This window comes from Nilaparvata lugens, chromosome 4 (assembly GCF_014356525.2).
Source record: "Nilaparvata lugens isolate BPH chromosome 4, ASM1435652v1, whole genome shotgun sequence".
Classification (NCBI taxonomy): Eukaryota; Metazoa; Arthropoda; class Insecta; order Hemiptera; family Delphacidae; genus Nilaparvata; species Nilaparvata lugens.
Window position 1 is genome coordinate 35,665,692 of NC_052507.1, and position 18,422 is coordinate 35,684,113.

Below are 18,422 nucleotides of genomic sequence, written 5' to 3' on the forward strand. Positions count from 1 at the left end.
GCGAGCGAAGCGAGCCTGACTGCTAGTAATATAATATTCCCAGGATTGAAGTAGCAGTGCTTAATCAATTTTTCCGCGATAAATGCATTTAAATCTTCAACTTGGTGCCAACCTAACAAAGTCAACTCAACTCAATGCCAACCTGACAAAATTATTAATTTAGTTGCCAGTTAACAACTGTTTCGAAGAGGTACTCTATCTAGATTATAGTTCTATAGTAACCTATGATATGAAAATTTCAATTATAATTAAGAGATTGGGAGAAGAAGAATATACATGCTAAAAGACGAACTTTAAACCCTTAAAAACAACCCTTAGAGTTAAAATATTGCCAAAAGATTTCTTAGTGCGCCTCTAAAGGGCCAACTGAACATACCTCCCAAATTTGAACGTTTTTGGTCCTGTGGATTTTTAGTACTGCGAGTAAGTGAGTGAGTGAGTCAGTGAGTCAGTCAGTCAGTCAGTCAGTGAGTGAGTGCCATTTCGCGTTTATATATATAGACTAGCCGTCAGGCTCGCTTCGCTCGCCATATCCGTCTAGCCAGGGGGCTCCGCCCCCTGGACCCCCGACTGGATCGTCCAAGAATGAGATCAGCAGGCTCGCTTCGCTCGCCTGCATTTTTCATTTGGGCATTTTTATCATAATGTTAGGACAATCCAGTCGGGGGTCCAGACTAAACGGCTGGCTAAACGGATATGGCAAGCGAAGCGAGCCTCACTGCTAGTAATATAACATTCCCAGGATTGAAGTAGCAGTGCCCAATTGATTTTTCCGCGATAAATACATTTAAATCTTCAACTTGGTGCCAACCTAACAAAGTCAACTCAACTTAATGCCAACCTGACAAAATTATTAATTTAGTTGCCAGTTAACAACTGTTTCGAAGAGGTACTCTATCTAGATTATAGTTCTATAGTAACATATGATATGGAAATTTCAATTATAATTAAGAGATTGGGAGAAGAAGAATATACATGCTAAAAGACGAACTTTAAACCCTTGAAAACAACCCTTAGATTTAAAATATTGCCAAAAGATTTCTTAGTGCGCCTCTAAAGGGCCAACTTAACATACCTACCAAATTTGAACGTTTTTGGTCCGGTAGATTTTTAGTTATGCGAGTGAGTGAGTGAGTGAGTGAGTGAGTGAGTGAGTGAGTGAGTCAGTCAGTCAGTGAGTGAGTGCCATTTCGCTTTTATATATATAGATAACTGATCAACTATTAATTATATATAACTGATTATTAATATCAATAACTTGTTTCGGATGGACATGTTAAGCCATCATTCCCGGCTGCCTAAAAAGCAGTCGTTAGGTCATGTCAGAGGCCCTGAAATTGATCAGTTGCGACCTGAAAACTCTGACACCAGACCTGAGCCAGCCAGGTCACACGATATTATTATTATTACTGATTAATTGAAAAATATATTATTTGACAACTATATAATATGAAAATTTATTGATGAGAAACCTAAAAAATTCAGAAATATGTTGATATATCTATATAAACTTTTTTTTATTGAAGGTGGATTATACAGACTAATAGTCACGTTGCATAATATTTAAAGAGAAAGAGAGAGAGAAATAAATTGGAAAGATTCTCGGTTGGAAAATGAGTACCGGTATTTGCCAGTTTTCATTGATTAATTCTCAATTTCTTGCCTAACGCTGATGCATAGTTTAGTTCACAATCAATAGTGTTAACGTTAACGTTAAGAGAATATCATGCACTATATTATATGATATCATAGTAGGCTTATATCACTTGTCCACATGCATATCATTAACTCATAATTATTTTTATAGTATCACTCATATCATATTTATGAATATATCATATTTTTCAATTTATTAGTACCATGTGAAAGTGATTATCAAGGTGATTATCAGTACATGTGAAATGGATTATCAAGCTATGGAGTGAGGGGACAGTATATTGGTTCATTTTCACTTGTTTAGTTTATTATAATTATTCCTCTTCTAATATAATATTATGAATTTCATTTTTCATAGGTCGAGAGTACATGGATAAGTTTGAGCTGTCTCCACAGGACAAAGGTCATACAGCACTTTACGATGCTAGTCTCAACCCAGGAATAACCAATGTCTTTGCTACAGCTGCATTCCGTTTTGGTCACAGTCTCATCCAAAGTCATATGCAGTGAGTTCCTTACATTACAAAATACAATACACTAGGAATGGCAAAATTGTGTGATGATATAAAACATACATGATATAATAATGATTAGTCTAATGCACTCTGCATAATATTTATAATAAATACATTAATGAAATATTCTTATTATTACACACTCTGTAAGAAGATTTCAAGTGATCTACAGAGTGGGGCATACAGTAACATGCTTATGTGTTGGAACAGAAATCTGACATATCAGACTTCACTGTAGAAAGTGTTGAAGATGTGAATAGATATGTTACCATACGAGTCTACTCACACTAAAAAAAGTTGAATGTAATCGTTCAGATTTTTAAAATATTTGTGATTTACTCATTCATTCCATTTTTGTATAATTTATTGGCATCTTCAAATGTGAATATATTTGGAATGGTTTAAGATATCGTACATAGTAGTGTGGTCTTTGCCATTTATTTTCTCTTGAAATTCTGTATCGAGATTCGAAATCATGCATCATATGACCAACTTACCATTTAAAAAAATGACGTTGGATTCTGAATAGGGTTCCAAGATGGCGGGCCAAAATTTATAGGTTGATTGAGTATAGAAGTTGATAAGTATATCAGTATAATATGGTGATATAAGTTTAGATCCAGAATATAGAATAAGACATATTAAGGTTGCTTGGGAACTTCAAAGTATAATTAAATTATTATGGAATTTAATATCAGTTGTTGAATGAACAAAAATATCAGACATTTTTAGAAACTTTTTAGAAAGTTTTTTATACTTGTTGCAGCATTGGAGTTTATAAATGGGAACATTCGAATATTTTCTTGTTTCGAATGTTAAAGGGTGTGCAAACTCACTCCCTCCACATGCAAATAGTATCAACATGCAAATTGACAAATTCTTTAGCCTATGTGTTTATTACAGAAGAATCGAGGAGATTTTTAATTTGAATATTCTAACTTCAATTATGAATTTAATTTATCAATTTAATAGATATCCTATTGACTCTCAACTAAAATAAATCCATAATAATTTTCACTGTATATCTTAACCATTCTAACTTGGCCTGGTTAAAGTTATTTAACTTCAGCATGCTTGAAAAGAATAATATCATCAAACTCCATATTCTAATTTAAACTGAAGGTACAAATATATTATTATTTCTACTCTTTATTTAAGCTTTTTGTAACTACTGTAAATATTTCATCCCAAAACTACGAACACATTAAACTTTTCTTCAATTTCAGTGGATACGGAAGATTTGGTAATGTGAGATCGAATCTCACCCTAAGCAGACAACACTTCAATCCATTCATTTTGTATAATGATGGTGCAGTCGATGATTTCATCAGAGGACTATCAACACAGCCGGCCCAGAAATTTGACAGATTTTTTTCGAAGGAGGTATTATTTGTATTCAATATAATTACCAGAATATATTATTTCATAGTCACCCTTGAAATATACACCATACTTCCGATTTGTATTATTACATTTCTAGAATGATTGTAGAAATAGTCATACAAAATTGTCATTAAAACTGAAACACTCTACCAAAAGAACCTTTGTGATACCTTCAATAGAGCAGAAACATGAATTCTCAGTTTCCTTGAAGAGTACATTGCACCTTGAACATTACTTATTAGTTCCCAATAATCACCGTGAGATTTCATCATTCCTCTTCAAATAGGAGCTAAGCCAATTTTATTCAGCGTGATGTTATTGTATGCTTTTTAATAAGAAAAGCTTTTCGCTATGGATGTAGCAAAATCCTCTGCATAGCTGAGTGGTATGCTTTTTCTATATTGGAATTAATGTTATATTTGAGAATGACGGGTTTGTTGTTCCTCAGGTGACAGACCATTTGTTCCAAGGTGATCTTGATTTCGGACTTGACTTATTCGCTCTGAACATTCAAAGAGGACGTGATCATGGACTTCCTCCCTACAACGATTGGCGAGAAGTGTGTGCACTGCCCAGAGCTGTTTCATGGGAAGATTTGGCTAGGTACATTGATACACAGGTAAGCAGCAAAATTGATACCAAATTTTAATGTTTAATAACAGAATTTATGCCGATTAAAATATTTTCTGTATGATTTTCGTCACTTTTTCTGAGGATGGACTTTGGACAGTAAAAAATATTATTGTTATAAAATTTATAACAAGAGCTATTCATTAACAAGAGATACAAGATATATTTAATATACTCTGTACCGATTCACTTTTACATTTATCCATGAAATTATTAGACCGGTATCTACAATATTTCACATTTCTCTCATATATACTTTCTCATTTATCCTCTATTCATTTTGAATAGTGACCTATATTTTTCGTTCCAAAGAGTAGTAGGAATAAGAAATAGTAGGAATTTTCTGTTTATTCATGCAGAGAGTATTCAAACTAAAGCTGACCTGTATTATGGATGTCTTCGCAAATTGGGATTAAGAATTTTCTGTAAAGAACTTCCAATGATTTTAAAGTTCTGCTTTAACCTACCGTATCTCTGAATAGCTTGGTAGATCAAAATAAAATGATCTGAGAATTATAAAGTTGCCTATAGTTTTTGTGTTCAGATTCTTGTAATCAATAAATTGTTTAGAGCTGAAGTTAAATATCTAACATGAAAAATGAAGAATCCAATCATTTTGTCACAATCTCCTAATTTGATCAGCGGTCATCATTTACATAAGCTATCACGAAAATCTCAAGTGGATGAAGGATTCATAATTACAATATTCAACCAACCCTGAAAAAGAAAGGAACAAAACTCGAACTTCATCTTTATTTGTTGGAAAAATAAAATAAAGTAGGCTACTGTGATGTTTCTCATATGAGTTTGTGTTTTTATCAGGACTCAAAATTTTCAAAGTTTCATCCCTTGAAAATTAAACATAAGTTTTAGGATAATGAGTATAGTAACTCTCAAGTACCTTTTAGTACTTTGTGTACATTTGAAAAGAAATTAGCTTACGAAAATGAAAAACGGTACCTAAAAATGGAGTAATATTAAGCTCCTCAAAAGAGATATTCTTCGAATCTTGCGGATATAGTACCTTCATTATAGTTATTATCTTTGAAAATAATTTCTCGTCCATTAGTGCAATTTGTGATGATTTTCAGAGTGTACAGAAACTGAGAAGTATCTATGGATCGGTGGATGAGATTGACTTGTTCTCCGGGGCAGTGGCAGAAAAGCCAACGGGAAGCGCAATCCTTGGACCGACATTTGTTTGTCTGGTTGGTGATCAGTTTGCTCGACTGAGGAGAGGCGATTCGTTCTTCTATGAGGAAGGAGGACAGTCTGCATCATTCACTGAAGGTATCATCACTTTCTAATCATATCTATTCAATTGTTTAACAATTTCCTGATTGGAAATTGCTCATGTAAAATAATTTCCATCATGCTTATGTGAAATCTTTTTCCAAGAAAGTAAATTTATTTATGTTGATTCTATCTTTCCTGCAACCACATCATACCATAGAATCAAAAAAGATACACCCAGTAGCAGAAAAACTACGGTACTATAATGACTGTATAAATACGAAAACTACTTTTTACAGAATAGGTACAGATTATATAGTAGCTAGGGTTTTCTCTGTAAAATATGTAACATTTCTGAGTAAATTATAATTAACTTATAAACTAATTTATTTAAATTAATTAACTAGTTCTGTAAAATATGAAACCTACAGTACTATAATGATATACGGCATATGATACTGGCATTATACTATATGATACTGATATCAGACCGAGGATTTTAAAATTACTTACTGAATTTCTTAGAAAAGAATATTATATGATCACCCCGACACATATTATTATAGTGAGAATCATTATCATAATGAGAATTAATTTTAGTATTAGCAACTTTTGTATGTATTAATATGATAATTATGTATATATGTTTTGTCAATAAACTCTTCTGGTTGCAATTCACTGGCAATCAGAAAAATTATTATTATTATTATTATTATTATTATTATTAAAAAATCTTTATTATTGATATAGCACTATCTCCTTGTCCATATCGTTGAGAAACGATTATTTCATCTTCATGAAAATGTTAATCAAACCAACTCAAAAGTGTGGGGAGTCTCAAATTGTAGTTCCAACATATTACAAGCAATTATTCGCCTACGGTACCTGTAGTCAAATCAATGAAAGCTTCTTGGAAACTTCAACATATTATAATATCATTTTGATAGTGTTGACTGCAGATAACCGGAAAGTTTGAATACCATTTGACATATTTCGTTTCTAGTTGCTACTATGACTGCACAGTGTTTTCATGAGCTATTGGAAAATAGATGCTCCTACACTGTGAAGACTCACAATACTCCACCTTCATATTGACAATTCATGAGTGCAGAGTCGTTACACATTTCATAATACAAAAAATCTTACATTTCTCATCATGATTATGTTATATAATTATTATCATTCTAATCATGAGTCTATATCCTCAGTTGAATCAGTTCTATAATATTTTTGCAGAGCAATTGAGTGAGCTGAGACATGCTAGTTTATCAAGGATATTATGTGACAATAGTGATGATATTTTCATCATTCAACCACTGGCCTTTGTTCAGCCATCATTTCTGTAAGTATAGAACCCTACTATTATTCCAAATAGCATGGAATACCTATGGTTGATTTCTTATATCATGGGCTTTGAGCTTTTAAAATTGCTGCATTCAATAGTTGATGTGTAAAGAAGCAGCTATTATTTGTATCGGTGTCATCAAGATATGAATACAAGTAAATATAATTCATTGATATAGTATACAAGTGTGATATGGAAAAGCAAATATCGAATTTATTTAGATACATAGTACAATAAAACAGAAAATATGACAAATTATCAAAATAATGAAACAGGATTTAGCCTATATCCACAGAGCAAAAAAATATCCTGGTCTGTGCTAACAGTGAAATTATTTGCTGACCAAATTTAGATGGCTTTTCTGGAAGTATTCCACAACAAAAAGTCATACGGCATGATCTGAAGAAACATGAAATATATCCACACTATTACTATCTATCGTTATTTATGGTACACAAATGAAATCCTTTCAGAATAAATCCAACGCTCATTCAGATTATAAACAATGTTGAATTCACCCTATGTCGCTGTGTGTGTATGAAAAGTAATATTGTACAGTTGAATATGATATATTCATATTGTAACCAGCCTGACTAATATACTCCCTCCTATGGAGCCTTAAAGACGTGAATGTACAGAAGAATCACGCAATAATTATATATCCTACATATTTGAAATAACTTATTCTCCGAGAACATGAAGATTGGTGATCAAATCATTGAAAAAAAAACACTTAGGCCTATTAGTAAATGGTTAGCCAAGGCTTGTATATACGGCAACTCATATAATTCTATATAACTTCAGTGAAAGACTAAACAATAGACAAATTCCATGATGTGTAGCTAGTGATATAATATTAACTGTGTAGTCTATATTATGTAGACTTGAGTCTATTTTACATGGACAAAAGTTTACACTGGAATACTGAGTATTTGATTATAAAAGTGAATCTATTAGAACAATAATAATTTCTATTAATAGAATATCACAATAATGTATAACTTATAATAGGTAATAAAGAATGCAGAAATATGATAACAGTAATACAAATGAAGAAAATCACAATATCAGTAGATAGTAGAATATTACAATAATAATTCCTTTATTGATATTTTTATAAAAGCATATATTTCAAAATTTTATCTTGTATCATTTTAGACTATGATTTTCTATCAAATTGATTTCGTTTAAATGCTTGATGAGCGATCATATATTATTGAAATTGAAAATGTTAGCCTTTCTATAAAATATTTATGCATGTATATATGATTCAATTCTCAATACCGTACACCGGAACATCAAAAACTCAGAAAGAAATAATTATTATGCATCTTTATTAAATAATTTCCACTAAAAACTCTTATTTTATTCTCAGTTGAATATTTCACTTTTATTTTCACTGATGTAATATTTTTCTATTTTCTTCAGGAATCAGCGAGTAGCATGCGACAGTGAATCGATACCGAAAGTCGATTTGAAGGCATGGAAAGATGAGAATCCAGGAGTATTTTAAGAGCTGAAGACTAAAAATAACTTACATAAGTTTTGAATACGAAAACTATGATTGTTATTAGAACTTTTCAAAACATATATTAATTAAAATATCACATTGTGTGCTCTGCATAGCATTGTGCTACTCATCGCTATACAATTTTGTGTGCAGTATTTGTGCAATAAAAATAAAAATAACACATTCAAAACAGTAATAACATTGTTGATAATATGAAATAAAGGCTCAATTTATCGTAGAACGAGCGCTCTATGCAAAAGCTGCATTCTTTACACTTTTGCATTGATATTACTGACCATCATTTATTATTATTATTATCATCATGTAGCCTTATTTGGTTATTGGAGACTGTGAATATCGATCTTCGAGAAAAAAGACTATCATTCTAGTCTGTATATTTTTTTATAATCAGAAGTTTATGACAAACATGTTTACAAAATGAATGACAAGTCGAATCTATCATAATTATTTAGTATAGTAGATTATAACGTGTAGCTAATCTATATGTTAGGTGAAGCTGATCATTTGTAAAAAAGTAGAGTATGGTAAATTATAAAAGTAAATCAAATCTCAGAATGAGGAATTTCTTATTGAACTTTATTCACCTTATCCAGTGCATACTTCCCTTTTACAGTCCCTTCTCTAAAATAATAAAATTATTGTTTCATTCCAAAGTTACTACCAGCTAGTGCATTATTGATAATTTTCATTAAATTAGGTAATAACTTCATATTAATCGATTTTTCAAGCACTTAGTCATGTGAAATCTAGCCTTGCCTTGAAAAATGTGTGTAATAAAAATAAGGCGTTACTCAAAAGATACATTTTTAGAACTACTCACGAAAGTGAGGAGTGAATAAACCAATAAAAATGAATGATTTTGTTCATCAGAGATAACCAAAATGTTCAAACTTCATTTTCAAATAATAAATTTGTTCCAGTCGTGCAGTCTTGGAAAGAATCAATGAAATGTCATTTTGCGGTTATTGTTATCCATAGAACTATAAATATATATGGATGCATGTATTTCAAATTTCAAATTCATTTTTCACATTGTACAAACATTCCAACTAGACATCACAATTTCAATGAATTACAATCAATTTAAATAAACAACATTCCTCACTGAAAAATGATAAATTAAACAATAATAGTATTAATAGTTCTATTCCAAAACAGTATTATACAACTATTTTGTAACTTCTACATATTCGACATAGCACAAGATTCAAGATTTCTCACATTGGCGTTTCAAAAAATTAAATTTTGAATAGATCAAGAATTCCTTATAAGCATATATAATATGTATATGTTTAATAATTATTATCAAATTATGATTATTATTATATTATAACTAGCAGGGTACCCGTGCTTCGCTACGGGAATTAAAAGATAAAATTATTTTTGTAAAACATTTATAATCTAAATCCTACCAAAATTGTTATAATCGTTTTTGAGATTACGCCACAACTTGGCATAACAATTATTGAGTCAAATCATTCGAATAATCAATTAATGTGTTGGAAGTACTCTGTAGAAGAGTAGTCTATTTGCAGCGAATTTTGTAGAATATTGGGCGGGGCTTAAGAGTTGACCTCGACTTTATTCATTGGTAATATTTCCCGTTGACAGTTATCAAATTATCAGTGATCATGCTATTTTTGTTTTTGCTTGATGCAATTGAACATTAATTCCAAATTAATTTGATTCGGAATTTGATGACTGGTAGCCTATCCATGGATCTCTTGCTTATTCTGGAATTTTCGGCATAGCCTGTCACTTACTTTTCGTTTCACTTATCCAAACGTGTAAAAGCAGCCAATCCACTGATTCTTTCTTCCATGGAAGTCCATTTATATAAAAGAGTTCATTCATAATAATTAGTATGATATATTGTGGCTGATTTCTCATGTCCTAAACTCTACTATAATGAATATTAAAGTGGGATCAATTTAATGTGAATTTTCATAATCTGCATAGAGTGCATTCGATCACATTGATTATTGACTACCATTATATGATTTCTTTCTTTGATCTTAGCTTGAAACCAAAAGCTTAGGGATGGAAATTTGGATGTAAACTTACATGTAACTCAAGTTAATTCCTATCTGAATTGACAAATTTAGTACCTATTAACTTGTGTTCTATCAATATCAATAAGTTTGTCTTGTGCCATGCAATGACATCATGGAAGGAAATAGGAGCAGCTGATGGAATATCATGTTTTTTCGATTTAGCTTTTAGCTGATTTTGATACATGAGAATATCAGGCCCAGTAGAACAAAAACCTGTTCAATCAGGATTAAATTTCATGAGAATTAATCAGAGCAGGGTTTTTTTAATATAAGGCTTCTCTGATTGGTTCTCGTGGTATTTAATCCTGATTACGAATTAACAGACAGTGCAACTGGCTCTCTCAAGGCCATGGCTGCGTACAAACATAGAGCAACAGAGAAACCAATACAACAGAAGCTGAAGAAATTAGTCGTATTTCTATCACCTCACAATGACATCCAACTACCATAATTATGTTTGGAGAGATCGATTTTAAATTTCTTTTGCTATCATCCGGTCACTTTCTGAATCTATTCTTCCAGATGTTCCATGAATACTGCAATGTTTTAAAATAAGTTCGCCAAAATTGGTAACTCAACTACAGCTATTATAATATTTTTCATTCGCTCACACTCTCTTACAGACTATGAAAAACTTTTGTCTGATCAGCTGCTACTTGAGGGACCAATAATCCTTTCTCAAGGAACTTTAGCAAGTTTTCCCCAGAGTTGAGACCAAAGACCTTAGAGATGCATAGACTCACATGCAGCGCTAGTGTTGTACTTGGAATTCAAGGTCTATAAATACAGGTCATGACACAGTCCCGTGATGCATTGCAAAATCGCCTTTTTATGGGGTTCTAGTTCACCAATATTCAAATTTATCAGCTGTTATCATTATAGATTGAACAACATATTTTGTTCAAGGGATATTGCTTGGCTTTGAATTGTAAACTGGTCCGACAGAATAATAATACTTAGATTCCAACTAGGAACTGAATTGTTGATTTTTAGATTTAATTGATTGGGAACTTAAAACTCTTTTTGAAGTTGGTCTCGCATATTTCTGTCTTGTCCCAATGCCTTATGAATCATAATCCTCAAGTTAGAAGAATAAGAACAATTTTTAATAATAAATAAATGAATAATTGAAGCATTTATTATTGAAATTTTATTATTAAAAAATTGAAAACCTGAATTCACATATTATCTGAACTAGAATATTGCTTTTAAAATGCATAATTTCGTTACGAGCAAATTGAATTAGATTGGATTTTCAAATCTGCCGCCATAAAGACCCCATACAATGGTCATGAACACGAGTGTCATGACCTGTATTTATAGACCTTGTTGGAATTGAAATCGGCCATTGAGGGGGCAACCTATAAGATTATAGATATAATATCTCGTGCTAAATCACCCCAATGGCGAACTTTTTCAATTTCTTCGAGAAGGCATAGGCATTGTGGGTCTCTTTAAGGTCTTTGGTTGAGACCTGTTCCAAAATAATGTTTTTTCTCGCAAACCCACTATGATAATTATATTCTTGATTTAATCAAAATCGTTAGAGCCGTTTTCGAGATCCGTCCGACATACATACATATCCACAAACACACGTCATATTCAAATAGAAATTGCTTTCTTAGTAGGCCTATTATTGACTTTAATGATCATGATTTCATTCAATGAGAGCTTATTTCACATAATAATAACAGCTGGCATCAAAAGCAAAAATTAATGTCAAACATGATTGAAATTGAAAAAGTAGCGATCATCAAAATTATTATCTTCATCTGATCTGAAGTAACCAAATTATAGTAAGATTCACAACAATATGTGTCAAAATTGTTCGAATGGGGAGCATTGATGCTATCAATGAGGCATACTGACAGTCAACGAACTGTTATGCATATTCTCCAATATTTTCATCGAAAGCTAACTTCCATTCTATCTTTGGTAAAACAATCAATGTTTGAGGATAATTGATTCATTGGAAAAGCGCCTTACTTCTAAGGAAGGTATTTTTACATTGGGAAAAGCAACGACAGCTATTTGGCCGTTTTAATAAATAACCCCTTTCTTTCGCCCAAGTTAAATTTTGGCCGAATTTCCTCATCCTTTGCAAACAGATTCCACAATGGACACTTCTGAAGTTTTAAAAATACCCTCCATTTATCATACTGAATTATTAAAATTTCATCGAAATTGTTTAAGTAGTTTTCGCGATCTGTCGGATATACAAGCAAAATTAGTCTTCATAGAATAGGATCAATTATTGATAGAAGCAACTTCCGTCATGAAAGTTTGTTTTATGAAAAAAATATCTTTACTCCCAGGAATAGCTCTGATTGAAGCAGCAGTGCCTAATCAATTTGTTCTCGATAAATGCATTTTAATTAGTTCCTCAAATTGGTGCCAACCTAATGAAGTCATCTCAACTTAAAGCCAACGTGACAAAATTATTAATATAGTTGCCAGTTAACAACTGTTTCGAAGAGGTACTCTCTCTAGATTATAGTTCTATAGTAACATATGATATGGACATTTCAATTATGATTAAGAGATTAGGAGAAGAAGAATATACATGCTAAAAGACGAACTTTAAACCCTTAAAAAATCTGGTGTGGCGCACTCACACAACTTTTCTTGCCGTTATGAAAATTGATCACCTGACGCTAGTGTTATCGCGCATCTCAAGAGTCTACTATTCAAAGATCTGAGCCAGCTGGTGACAGGACAATAACGCTGAATACACACGAGATCTGCTATCTCTTCATAGTGAATGATTTAATAGAATCAACAGTTGCCAACAGTTTGCAATAGAATAATCACATTTTCTCAAATTTCAAGCTTATTTTTAATTTTAGGTGAAAATTTTACTGGACATTGATTGGAGAGATTTTCATGCTCAATCTTTTCCACACAAAATTTGTCGTTTAAATTATTATATCTGAGACCTGATAATTGGAAATCTAAAATCAAACTTTGCATAGATGGGCGGAGCTCCTGAAATTTTTACAGATATGGGACTTGTGGCAGTTGATATAGCTTATCAATGACTATTTTAGGTATAAATTTCATCATTTTTGAGAAAATCGCGAAAAACCCTGTTTTTGACAACATTTTCGTCATTTTAGCCGCCATCTTGAATTCCATTTGATCGGAATTGTTCGTGTCGGATCCTTATAGTGTAAGGACCTTAAGTTCCAAATTTCAAGTCATTCCGTTGATTGGGAGATGAGATATCATGTACACAGACGCTCATACACAAACACACACACACACACACACACACACACACACACACACACACACACACACACACACACACACACACACACACACACACACATACAGACCAATACCCAAAAACCACTTTTTTAGACTCAGGGGACATTGAAACGTATAGAAATTTAGAAATTGGGGCACCTTAATTTTTTTCGGAAAGCAATACTTTGCTTACCTATGTTAATAGGGCAAGGAAAGTAAAACCACCCATAAAGTTTAAATATTTCTTAGTGAGCACCTAGGACGTATAAGGAAGCTATATGTGACATAGGTGACTCATTCACTGACACCACCCCATTCAATAATTCAATAGTTTTGAGCAGCAAAAAACTGACACTGTTGTACTTTTCACAATAGCGCGACTGCAGGAAGGTTAAGCTCAGCAGCCTTTGACCTGACAAGAATCTCAAGGGTCTTGTTGCTGGACGCTGTGATGACTGCCTATCATGGGTATTACGAGCCATTGCCTATGGTATTTTGCTAATAAGCCATCAGCGTTGGCAAACCACCCATCCAATATAGTATATATTATACTATAGTTTAAAAATGCTGAACCCAGAACGCACCTTTCTCAGCCTTCGCCTCTCTCGTAACGTAGCAGCTTTTCTCCTATCGACCGTCACCGTTTTCCTCTTACATGCTTTGCAAGCCCACAGCAAACACTGGCGTCCAACCTTCTGCAAAAATTACTTAAATCCTACTGATTTGTACAATAATGAGAACAATAAAAATAGTTGAGAATATTGGCATGCTGAAGCACTAAAGTAAAATAGGCTCGTTTTGGGCAGTAGCTTGTTTTTCGATTGTTGAATTGTTTGTGCTAACCTAATAAAAATGTACCTCATATTCCAAGTTTTGTTGCAATCCATTCAATAGTTTTCCAGAAATCGTGATCAGTGAGTGAGTGAGTCAGTGAGATAAGAATTTTATACCTATAGATTATTATTATAAGAATGAATAACATTAACTAGTGATCCGCCTGTTAGAGCTGTCTGAATCATGAAGAATGACATCACAACTATAACTTCTGCTGAAAATTCTATATATAGAGCAAGAGTATTGGACCTACCGTTATAGCCTACTAATGAAATACATAGCCTACTAATGAAATACATAGCCTACCGGGAATAAAAATTGAAAATCTATTATTAGCAGGCCTGATCCTGTTTCGGATGGACACGTTAAGCCGTCGGTCCCGGCTGCCTAAAAAGTAGTCGTTAGGTCATGTCAGAGGCCCTGAAATTGATCAGTTGCGACCTGAAAACTCTGACACTAGACCTGAGCCAGCCAGGTCACTCGATATTATTATTATTATTATTATAGGCCTGATCCTTAATGAAGCAATCTGCAAACTGTGGTCATCCAATACAAATGGTCAAAGGAGTCTGAAATAATCTGCATATTACATCATATTCTCTCGAATTATGAATTTGACCTAGTTGGAATTGGAAAGAGATTTGAAAGATATGTAGAGAGAGTGTGAATCTGTTGGACGGTTAGCTCTCTCGGTAGAGACTTTGTATTGGTGTGAGTGCATCGAATTTCTCAAGCTACTTATTAGCTCCCCACTTAGAATAATGGAGAGAGAGAGGCTTCATGCTCTTTCCACACACTTTAACCACTCACCTTAGAAGCTTTCTTGCATAGAATCTTGAGTTCTATCAAAACTAGACTTTAAATCAATTAGTTGGTAGCCCACTGCTCTGCATACCCATCTATGATTATAGTTATTATTATAGTTCATCATAGTTATACTCGTACATTCACCAAGTATCCCAGTAGACTATGATGTTTGTTGCAACTGTTATAGGCTACAGTTTTAGGTTCTTGAAATTTCAGATCCAGCCCAGAAGAGAAGACATCTGGATGAAACAAATTATATATGATTTTTCTGTACTCTATGGCAGGGGTTTTCAAGGCGTGCGTCGCGGCTGCCAGAGGCGTCGTGGTTTTTGGTCAGGGGTGTCGCAGAGCTTTGTGCAAAAGATAACCTGTTCTAAAAATGTTCACGAGATATACCTATAGTGTAATAGTGTGGAGCATGAGCTCATTTCGTTAAAACTACTAATTGCCACTGTCATGCTTATTCAGTCTAATTTCTTATAGAATAAAACAATCTTAAGTATAAGTTTTATGTGGTGCGGTTTAAAGACAATACTCATGATCAATTCTCCTATTTTGTAAAATCAATCCTAGGTAGTGCTGAATTCTTCTATTTTGTGAATTATCAAATCCGGTAGGAAATTGGTCCACCTGTTTGAGATGAGAAACACCCTACTGAATTATCAATTGTTCTCAATTCCTTTAACATTCAAATGGAGGCTTCTCAAAATGTCACCATAACTTAGCCAGCTAAAAAAGTTATGAACTTTGACAGTGGAACGTTTAGAGTTGAAGTTGAATTCTGAAAAGGAATTGCTGGAGCTTGGTGGTAGGCACACAAGACAAGTTAATCTGAAAAAGGTTAACCTTATCAAACAAATCCCCATTGGTGGTACACAGACTCACCCAAAAGCAGGAAACCTAGATAGAGACAAAGAACAAACCAGAGTTTGTGTTTATAAAACTCCCAACAACACTTTAATCGAAAAAAGCTTTGAAGTTGCTCAAACTGAGTTTACGTTTACTCAGTCACCATGAGAAGTCAAGTAAACGTGGAAAGCAGAGGATTGTCTCGAGTAGTTTTTCCACCGAGGCCTCACACAACAATCTGAGCGTAACCTTTGTTACAACTTAAGTTCAACTATTCTATTCTGTTACATGGAAGTTCGAGTGAATCACTTTGCCATCGTGATTGATCAATGCACTTCATAACGGTTGCATCTTATCTGATCACTCATATTGATCATTCTTGAGATTAGATAGGTCACTGTTCAGGCGGTAGCTCATATTCAATAGTTGAGTAGAGTATACTTTCAGTTTAGCTTGTGTAGTTTATTTCTGAAAGCCACTGTATGAAGAGTGCGATCACAATTTTTAAACAATGGTGCACTTATCGTCCATAGTCAATCCTCCCATTATTACAGACACATCTGTAGAATACTCATGAACGTATTACATAAGTCAGAAGAATGTAACCTACATTATATCAGAAAATAAATGAAAAACATTTTTCAATTGATTAGATCTTCAATAGTTGTAACTTTGCGAACGAAATCCCAAACGAAACTTATGAGTTATGAAAACTTGAGACCTTTCTCACCTACACTAGGTGGAATGTGAAGAGCCTTCAACACAGACTTAACACATTTTCTAGGGCCCGTTTCATAACCCAGCAAAAAGTTACTGGCGACTGGACTAGAAGACCAAAGGAGCATTGAGTTATAGTAAGGACCGCTTTATAATGGTTGTATTTGATTAACATCGCCAGATCGTTTTGTAACTGAAGTAGAAATATAATTAATTAACGAAATATGTATTCTCAGTTGATGAAAGGGATTATTTAATCATTGAAAAATATTATATTTTATTGACGAATAAAATATATGCTGTCTTATTATTGGACAAGAATGAACAGTTTATTAGGCTCATATTACATTAGATTATAATGGTACCAGCTATCATCTATAGAAGACAATGGCAAGGCAGAGAATCGGCGAAGCTGTTCTCTCATATCTCTCCACTGCCATTATAACGTGGCCTTACTATAGATAGCGCACGAGTTCTGAAGCATGAAATGAAATACAAGGAAAGAATAAATTCGCGTTTTACGCTCTTAATACATTAACAGCTATTCTGCTAATAAGCGTGTAACAGAATGGGTGAATTAGAAAATTTCATGTTCCAATAAGAATACCATTTCTTATAATTTTCACTATAATTATATAAACATGTTACATAACTAAATTGGAATCTGGCATCAAACATTTGTATCCCTGAAATATTGTTCACAAACTAAGGCATTTAAATTACAGTGATAAACTTCCAACTCTTACTATCTAGTAGATTTATAATTTTCTGGAAAGTTGAGTAGGAAATTTGCGCATTTAGTGTTGCGTGGGCTCTGGCTCTGGCACAGATGTTTTTCGGCAACTAAAAGGCACAAAAGCATATAATAATTCAAGCTAAGTAACTAATGAATGCACTGAAGCCCTGTACATATTTTATCTGGATATGAAATGGGCCGAGTCAGAAATGGTGTCATAAATCCGAATTAGACCTCACAACGTCTTGAGCATGACTAGCTGAAAATGTTCCAAGGAGTTTCAGTAGTGTATGGCTGCGAGCAGGATGCAGCATTCTCAGTGAGATGGTGAGTGAAGCTTGTGTCATCATTCTCTCTACCCATGAACATCTATATATTACATGAATTCAAATCAATGTCATGGGCGTTCTGGTCAGACCAAAGAGGTTATGACTCGAATGACCCATGAAAAGTGGAGTTCAGAAGACTGACCTAAAGAACAAATTTCTGTTTTCCAAATTCACTACAAAAAACTCAATTTTATCACCTTGAACTCTTAAAAATGTATATCTCTCAAGCCCGAGGCTTGAATTATTGGGATAAACAGCAATATAGATTGATATTATCAGTTATTGTCGATATTATGATTGATTTGAATATTTGTATAACGAGGTTGCAAGTGTCCTGATAAAGTAATGAGATTCAATTGCTGCCTCACCACCACCACAGAAATTTCTAAAACTGTTAGTTATAAAATTTTTCAAATTTTTAATACAGCTTTCGTGAAAATTCTATATACCCATGAGATAAGAATAGGTATTCTGGGGGAAGAGAATTTGAGTATCGAACAATGCAATTCAAAAATGATAAAATAATATGATCCTAGCCAACTTTCAATGAAAGG

General features: G+C 33.2%; 1 protein-coding gene across 1 annotated transcript in view; it reads left to right on the forward strand.

Moving 5' to 3' along the window:
* LOC111047144 (peroxidase) overlaps window positions 1-8,855 on the forward strand; it is a 54,249-nt gene extending 45,394 nt beyond the window's left edge. Inside the window, exons 8-13 of the mRNA XM_039427385.1 lie at window positions 2,015-2,162; window positions 3,398-3,554; window positions 4,003-4,173; window positions 5,276-5,474; window positions 6,654-6,759; window positions 8,191-8,855. Of these exons, the coding sequence (XP_039283319.1) occupies window positions 2,015-2,162; window positions 3,398-3,554; window positions 4,003-4,173; window positions 5,276-5,474; window positions 6,654-6,759; window positions 8,191-8,275 (866 nt within the window). The 3' untranslated portion in view covers window positions 8,276-8,855. The remainder of the gene's footprint in view (window positions 1-2,014; window positions 2,163-3,397; window positions 3,555-4,002; window positions 4,174-5,275; window positions 5,475-6,653; window positions 6,760-8,190) is intronic.
* Window positions 8,856-18,422: the final 9,567 nt, after the last annotated feature.